Below are 9,244 nucleotides of genomic sequence, written 5' to 3' on the forward strand. Positions count from 1 at the left end.
TTGGATCAAGTATCCAATACAAAATGTCAATTATATTGTCTTAAGTTTTATTTTCATTAAAATTAGGGTAAATTACATGTTCTGTCCCTGTGGTTAAGTGTTTTTGTTTAAAATTCCATGGAACGTGTCCCTGTGGTTGCGTTTTTAACGAGCTACATCCTTGTGGTTGCATTCTTTTAACGAGTTATGTCTGTGTGGTTGCAGTTTTTAATGAGTTTGGTCTGTCAATAAGTCAACAACTTGGTCCTTATTGTTGAAGTAAGGACCCAACTCGTAAAAATGCACCACAAAGACATGATTCATTGAATTTTCAAGTAAGGGACAAAATTTGTTAAAAACATGTAACGAAAGGGACGAAACATGTAATTTATTCTTACAATTAACTATCATGAGTGGTTTGGAAGAAAAATGAAAGAAGTGGGGTCTTATTTACTAACTGGGTAAGCTTTATCAGATTGTTTACTTTACTGGGTAAACATAGTATAGCAAGTATATAGAATTTTATCCGATAAAAGGCATAGGAAGGACCATCATTCTTACTTAATAAGTGAAAATGATGACTCTTACTTGGTTAGCATTTACTGGGTAAAGTCATTGCATGGATGTCATTTTGATGGCAAAAATCTTACTCGATAAAGTTAGTATGATGACTCTAATTAGTAGCGACCCCTAAATATCTATTATTTCTTATTGGACAACTGGTGTTGACTTGGTAAGAATAATGTTGTTTATGCACACCTTTTGGCCTATAAGAGCCTCTCCAATAAAGGTTTTTATAAGAACCTATTTTGTGGGTTTCATGTATTTTTTAAACATCAATAATAATTGAAAAGTCAATAAAATATATTAAAAAACTGATAGAAAAGTCATTTCACATCAATTTTCAAGGTAAGAATCAAGATTCTTATATAAGAATTCAAAAGATATGAGGTTCTTATAAGAAATCTTTTCCATGGTGGTTCTTTTAAGAACCCAACACTTTATTTTATAGTAAATTATATTTTTCGTCCTTGTAGTTTACTAAAAATCTGGTTATTGTTCCTCGACTTTAGTAATTACATGGTTGCCCTTGTGGTTTGCATTTTGTATCGGTTTGGGTCCCTTGAACTCACGGCCGTTAGCTGCTGCCGTTAAATGCCTCTCACGTGCAAGTCATGTGAGGGTATTTTGGTTATTTTAAATATTTTTAATAAAAATATTTAAAACGTTATTACAAATGAGAAGTTAAAAGGAAAAAAAAAAGTTTAAACTAAAAACTATCCTATGTCATCATCATCTTCTTCATCCCCACCCAAAAAAACATATTCATCTTCATTCTTCTCCTACCAATCCGGTCACCGCGTCTCCTCGCCCTAGTCACCTCTTTCTTCCCGTCTCTGACGTTGACATTAGCTTTTATACATCCACAGACTTAGTAATCAAGACCAAAAGCAAATATACAATTAGTCCCAAATGTTAAAAATATATGAATTAGCATCTCTTTGTTAAAAATCACTCTCTCGAACCGATTCTCATATCATTCAAGTTGGTGTGTTCTAAGTAGGTCATTTCTGATCTATTGCACTTTAACACTTTAACAAGTGACCAACCCGTCGAGAATTAATTAGTTTGAAAGATATAAATGACAAATCTCTTTGTCGGCAACTTTCTCAAGTCTACTTTTCATATCATTTAAATTAACGTGCATTCAGTGGTTAATCTCTAAGACCATGACACTTTAACACTTTCAAAGTGATCAAATAGTTAAGAAGTGTCACTGGTTTTTATAAAACTTGAATGAAATAGTGATACGTTGTTATTGCAAAACAACGTCGACTTTTCTTTGGTTAAAATTCTCACCCTTAGTCTCACACCCAAGCTAATGGAATTATCTACTCATTACGGAAAGTAAATGACAAGGAAAATAAATAACAGAAAGTAAAGACATAAACGTAAATAACGGAAAGTAAATGACTGAATGTAAAGAGCGGAAAATAAATGACAAGGAAAATAAATAAAGTAAAGACAGAATATAATGTTGCAACAAAGCAAGGTGAAAAACAATATTTAAAGAAACTTGAGAGCTAACTTGAATTTAAGTACAAAGTCAGATGTAAATTTGATGAGGGATGAACAAAACAAGCTCCAAAGGCCTCTATTTATACTAGAATAGAGGAAGAGAAAACAAAAGCTAAGAGGAGATAAGGTTCCCAAAAAGCACAAAAGGAACATTCATAACAAGTACTCAGTCTTTGTCCAAGGGTTATCAAAAAAAATTCCTTATCCACCCACAACAGCTGAATCCAGAAAGTTTGTACAAAAAGCCACACTACAAAGACCAATGCTAAATGAATGTTGCAACATAGAAACAATAGGCACACATGCAAAGAATTAGCCATCCTAATGTGGTAAAGACAAGTGAATCACTTAATTTAGCTCAATGGACAAACAAATGGAAAATCAAATAATAAAAATGACTCAAAGTTGGGATAAAAGACAAATAAACTACCTAAAAGTAAAGAAATATGTGTTTTATGTCTTGAATAATCAATGCATAACAGAGACCCATGTCGAAAGAAATGGGTTAGATCCATATCATATCTAGACCCAAAATGATAAGATGGGCTTTTATTGATCGATGGTGATACCAATTTGTAACATCCTAATCTTTAGACTAAATTTCTAACAAAAATTCCGCATGACCCATTCGTAAACTCGTCTTTTCCTTTTTATTACATGTGAATTATATTTACATATACACTAAACAACTCCCCAAACCAAAAGCGTGCATTAGCACCACATACATTTACTACTATTTACAATCATACACTAAACATATGGATATGGAATCTATTAAATACTATTGTGAACTAATCTTCAGTTCGAAGCTAAAGTACAAAACAGTAGTAAGAAACACTGCATCGTAGCATTACATATCAATGGTTACACCATCAATAGTACCATGTTATCTTGATCTTGGGATACACATCAAAAACTAAAAATAAATCAAGCTTCATGCCTGGCGAGTTTAAGAGTTTATAATAAAGCATTACACCAAAAATCAAAATTGATGTAAGAATTCCAAAACAATGCATGATTTGTAAACATAGTTAACATGCAAACCAACACATTACTTTAATCGAATCAATAAGAGACGTGCTTATAAATTTCAAAATGAGGTAACAAGCATGTTAGGTTGTGGCCTGTGGAAAAGACGCCAAAGATGATGTGAGTTGCGATCACCGGAGATGGTGCAATTTCCAGTCACCGGAAATGGTGGGTTGGATTCTGTAATCATGGCCAAAAACCTCCAACCTCAAGACCCACCTTCAACCTTCTCCGCCACCTCCAATCTTGATCCAAGAAGCACAAGAAAATGGGAAGAAGATGGTGTTGGATTTCTTTTGTTTTGTTTCTAGGTGGTTATTTCTCTTCATGGTAGGTCTTTGAAAAAGTTTTTGATTTGATTTTGAGGTTTTAAGAAACCATTAATTTATGGTATGATTTTCGCTTAGTAGAAATTTGTTCTTAATCTTGGTTGTTGTCTAGGCAATGCATTTGAAGGTTCTTCATTGTTCCTGATGTTTTAACTGCTTAATTTTGTTTTAGTTAACATTTAAAACGTTATTCATTGTTCTTCTAAATAATGGATGAATGTTCTTGGTGTTCTTGGCTTCTGAGATGGATCTGGTTTGGAGAAATTAGTGTGCAGTTTGATTTCAATGGATTTGTATGGGTTTATTTTTTGATCTGATGGGTAAAATGATGGAGATCAAGATACTTTTGTTAACGTTCTTCAATGTTCTTGTTTATTTTTTCAAATGCTTAAATGACTTGTACATATTTTTTTAAGAGCTGTACAATAATCTTAATTTATATAAAACATCCAAAAAAAAACTTAAATGCCCCTGTTGTGACACCACCTAATGTTCCCTCTTTAAAGGAACCCAAACCAATGCAAAATGCAAACTACAAAGGCAACAATGTAATTAATGAAGTCGAGGGATGGGAACTAGAGTTTTGGTAAACCACATGAAAGAAAAATGTAATTCACTCTTTTTCTTATAAGAACCTTGCATTCGAGATGCTCTAATTTGGTGATTGAGATTATATCCTAAGTAGATATCAAGAGCTTTACTTAGTTGGTTAACCTTTACCCATTTTGTGTTGGTAAACAAATTTAGAAGAAACGATCCAATTTGACAGCTTTATATGCTGCTAAATTAAAACATCTCTATGAACATGATCTACGTATTGTAAGCCGGAATAATGTACTTTATATACATTAAAACTACAAGTTAATTAATTAAGAGTGAATTATGCTCTTGCTTCATGTGGTTTACTCAAAACATGGTTTTCGTCCCTAAAATGGGCTTATCTACATTGTGATCGTTAACTTTTCAATTTCATAACATTTAGGTTCTTGGAGTTAACACCATCACTTTAACAACTGTTAGATCCGTGTTGGGCAAATTGGTCCTTTTGTGGACGTAAACCAAATTATAAAAAAACCACAATGTAATTCACTCTAAAACTAATTTGATTCATATATTTTAAAAAAATCTTTAATTTTTTTTGATATATCTGGTCATAGATCAAATTTCTTAAACTAAACTATATATTAAATAAATATCTTTATGTTTTTAAAAAACTACTAAACTATAAACACAATGATTTTTGCCGTAACGAAAGTCCACGTATCTTTATTGAGATATGTAAACAAAGTATTATAAGAGCATCATCAACAAATTCTCTAAAAATGGAAAAGTAAAAAGTTAAAATTTTCAAAAATATTTACCATCATCTCCAATATATTCTCTATTTTAGAGATTACACAATTAATTATATTATTAAAACATTCAATACAACTCATAAAATATTATTTCTCTCTCTCATAAACATTTAATTTCAAGCAATCTGATTGGTATAATGAATAAAAAATCATCTCTCTCTCTCTCTCTCTCTCTCTCTCTCTCATAAGTACTCATTTTTTTGAGAAATCTCCAAATTTGGAGATTACCTCACACTTTCTCATTTCAGAGAAAGTTTTGAGAAATCTGTTAAAGTAAAAATCTCGAAAATCTTTATTTTAGATAATCTGTTATATATGCTCTAAGTTAATTACGTGTTAACATATAATTATTAAATATAGTCAAACTATAAATACCACTAAAAAATCAAACACACGTTCATCCACTCACTTATCAATTTTCAACTCGTTACTAAAAATAGAGTAAATTATATCAGTGGTCTTTGTGGTTTGCTCAAATTCTAGATTAATTTTGATCTTTAAAAAACACCATCTACATTTATGGTTCTTAACTTTTCAATTTCATAACACTCAAGATTCTTAAAATTAGTACCGTCAGTTGGCAACCATTATGAGATATTAACTAGTCTTTGGACAAACTATAGGATCATCAGTGTAACTTGCTGTAAAATTTATTGTGATTCACGTCTAAGAATTTCTTTGAAGATCATCTCGGCTACTTTATTTAATTCTTCTTATAATACTTTATATATACGACCACAAATTAAGTTTCTTAAAAAAAATACATATTAAATAAAAACATATTTACCTTTATTTTAAATAATTATTAAATTGACAAAATAACTTTTGCATTAGAAATTCTTTAAGTGCTGTAAACCGACTGTCTTTTTTTTTAATTATTAATCTGGATATCTAACCCGCTATGCGAGCTGACTATCCAACCAACTGCTTTTTCATGTTAGTTGGTTTTGGTTTGTTGTTTTGGTTTTGTAGGGCGATTCATGTGGGTTTTTGTTAGCTTGGGTAGCGGCCTCCCTCTTTTCTACGCCTTGTAAATGATGGGTTGCATTTTTTTGGGAGAGTTTTGTTTTCGTGCACTTGGCTGTTCTTGTTTGGTTATCCATATATTGCTGCATTTTCAATTTCTTTTTGAAAAATATAATGAATATCGTAAAAATGGTACCCAACAAGATTTACCGTGTAACAATAAGCAACAATGAATTCGATTTTAAGATATCGAAGAACATAAACATGTATTAATTAATCATTCAAATTTTGATACGATTTTAAATTCTTACAGAGCGTAAGCTAAATACATTCTTAACCACAAGGGTGGTGCCTGATTGGTTTGAGTTTGAATTCAAAGGTCAAAAGTAGCAGAAGGTCTCAGGTCCAAATCCACGGAGAAATAAAAATCCCCTTGTGGCCACAGAGGTTCAAATGCGGTGACTCCGGGCTATCTGCAAAGCATGCATGCAGGTGGTCGTCTTGGGATTAGTCGGCTCGCATAACGGGTTGGATATCCAGGTTAATAAAAAAAATACATTCTTATTTACTAATTTAATTCTTACAAACATCAACATATTTATGGCTTAACCTTTTATGTTTACATTGCATACTAAAGAAAATACTTCCTTTTTTTTCATAAGCTTTTGTTTCATTGTCAAACAATAATCAAAACCGACAAGAAAAAGAAACATAGATTTTTAGATTAGGGCTTTTTGAACCCTCGATAATAGCCTTGTAATGGCCAAAAGCAACTGTTGGGTGACTCCGATCGTATGCAATGCCACCGCCGACCACTAGATTGCAACGGTGATGAAGTCTCTACACCACCTCCCATCATCGTCGAAGTTATTTTAACAGACTTTTACTTTATTATGCTGCACCAGCAACACCAAATTAACCCTATCTTCAATTTCATGTCTAGATTTTTCAAAAGGATACGTGAATGATCGGAAAGTGGTGGTTTGAGTTTTTGATGCATGCAGTATCGAAGAATGGAAGGCCAATTTGATTCGATGAGGGAATGATGACGTACATGTTTATTCAAAATTTGACATTTTACCCAAATTCTTAATCTATTTGGTTGGCCATACAGAAAGGAAGTGAATTAATTACTTGCAGAAAAATTGAATCTAAACGTAGGGTGCTGGCCTGGGCAAATTGCTAACAATGCCGCAAAGCTGTTGGGTTTCTGGGAGGCTCTGCTCATCTCTCAAGGAACGCTCCGGCGACAGTACACTGACGTACAACTGCTGACCCAAGTAGAATCTCTCCCACATCTCCGATCTCAAGCTCCACATTCCGGCGTTATCCAAGGTGGTCATGACTGCCGCCCAACACCCCGGGAATACAGGCACATTGTGTCTACTCACTGCGTCCTCCAGGTTGTAGTTCTTCCTCTTCTCCGGACTCCACTTCCCTGGCTCTATTGCCACCGCAAAGAATGAGTATCCATCCAGATGGTACGACTGAATGGTGTTCTCTCGGTTCTCGAATATGAACTCCACGAAGTTACGATATGTGGCATTCAAGACGTTAGGTGCCAGCTGCACGTTCTTTTCGACATCGGGTGGTGGCTCATCTTTGATGGTGTCGTACTTGAACTCTTTGTCAGCCAAACCGTAATACTCGGAGAGTTTTAGTGGAGTCGGTCGATCGATGTGGGAGACACCATTGAAGGCGAACCTGAGCTTACCGTCAATGTAGTTCCTACTGTTGACCAGCTTGATGGTGCGGGTGATGTTGATCTGTCCGTAGTGGTACGAGCCTTGTGGGTTGGGTCTTGCTGCGCTGGCGGTCAAGTTCCATTTGAACGTTCTGAACTGGTTTATGGACCATGCGATTCCTGGAGTGTTCTCCACCGGTGGAGGTGGAAGCTCCTGTGACGCAGGGATGTTGCTTCCTGCATAGCGGATGGTGGCAACCGTGGAATGGATCTTCTTGGTGAACCTGGTCGACACGACCAAGTAGTAGTCTTTGGGTGGTTGATCGGCTGCAACCAACACGGACAAGCACTGGCCGACGTGAAGGTCCATGGACATGTAGTCATTTTGCATGATGTGAGACCCTTCGATCTCGACCAGCCTCATGTCATGTGCCTGGAACCTGAAATTCACGGACGTCCTCATCCCAGCATTGCAAAACCTAAACCTATATGTCTTTCCAGCCTCAAATGTCCATGATGGTTCAGCCGCTGCACCAACCTGAGCAGACTTGCCATTGATGTGAACCCCATCAGCCCGACCAATGGACTTGCCACCATCAAGAATGTTCTTCATAGACTTGTGACCTTTATTGAACCAATCTCCAATAATAACCGCAAACTCATCAGCCGGATTATCAAACGGCACAGGGATCAACGGTCGGCTATGCACCTGGAGGACGCCAATGCCGCCGGCTGCCCGGTGCAAGGCGGTGGTTGGGAAGTAATAGTAAGTACCAATCTGATCCTTCACCTGGAACTTGTAGGTAAAGTTGGTTCCCGGCTGGATGGGACACATGGTCCCAGGTGTGCCATCCACCCAGGAATTCTTGCGGTGTTGGATACCGTTCCACGTGAGAAGGAACGGCTCGTCAAGATTGTTGAAGACGTTGACGAGAATGTTGTTGTTACTGGTGCAATTAATGACGGGGCCAGGGAATTTGTCATTGATCAAGATGACTTGTTGCGGGACACCCAAAGGGGACATGGTCCCGTACGTGACCTTCCAGTCGAAAAAATGGTAAGGATCTTCTGCGGTCACTAGCGGCGTCGTTGCGACGCATAGCAACACCATGAAAAAACGCAACTTTTGAGTATCCATCGCACAATCCCGGAGACACCCAGAAAAGAGATATAATATGTATGTGTATATGTATGATTCTTGTGTGTATATATATATATGTATATATTTACTTTTATTTAAAAAACAAGATATACAGATGGAAGAAAATATATAATTTTTTTTTATTAATTACCAGGAAGAAGAAGATCAGCTTCTTCCAGGTGCTACCTGGGATTGTAATTTGCTTATCAAGATCTCCTCCAATTTTATACCCACCAAAAACTCTGTTTCACCGTTGTTGTTGTTTGGTTCTTCATGTTTTTTCTCCATCAACAGTTTCCTTCGTGTTTCTTCCTTAATTTACTCACACACAAACGTTTTTATTCTTATATAATTTCTAATTTTAGATTAAAATATTTATGTTATTTTATTAGATCACGATATTACCCCTAAATGTTGTTTAATATTATTTTATATCATATAAAGATTGTAAAACGACAACAAATCAACCAAAATATATTTTAATTACATAGTTTTCGTAATCAAGTTAATACATCATATATAAATCCAAAAAATGACAAAAAGGTGTTGACGAACAAGCCCAACAATCGTACTTAAATATTTACCTATTTTGACATGTTATTCAATCCCACCTTTTTTTAAGGTTACAAGACCACATGTAAATAACATTTGTGATCATACCACAAATTCTAAATAACATTTG

At 35.1% G+C, this 9,244-nt stretch overlaps 1 protein-coding gene across 1 annotated transcript; it reads right to left on the reverse strand.

The window, feature by feature from the left end:
• Positions 1-6,888: 6,888 nt before the first annotated feature.
• LOC112501855 (L-ascorbate oxidase homolog) lies at positions 6,889-8,559 on the reverse strand. The gene has a single exon (XM_025105590.1). It carries the CDS (start codon positions 8,557-8,559, stop codon positions 6,889-6,891), a length of 1,671 nt encoding a protein of 556 aa, XP_024961358.1.
• Between the last annotated feature and the right edge of the window lie 685 nt (positions 8,560-9,244).

Source organism: Cynara cardunculus (assembly GCF_001531365.2).
Source record: "Cynara cardunculus var. scolymus isolate 2C chromosome LG 1, CcrdV1, whole genome shotgun sequence".
NCBI classification, from domain to species: Eukaryota; Viridiplantae; Streptophyta; class Magnoliopsida; order Asterales; family Asteraceae; genus Cynara; species Cynara cardunculus.

Excerpts from the sequence above, each read along its gene's own strand:
- LOC112501855 (XM_025105590.1), bottom strand. The coding sequence starts at position 8,559 with ATGGATACTCAAAAGTTGCGTTTTTTCATGGTGTTGCTATGCGTCGCA.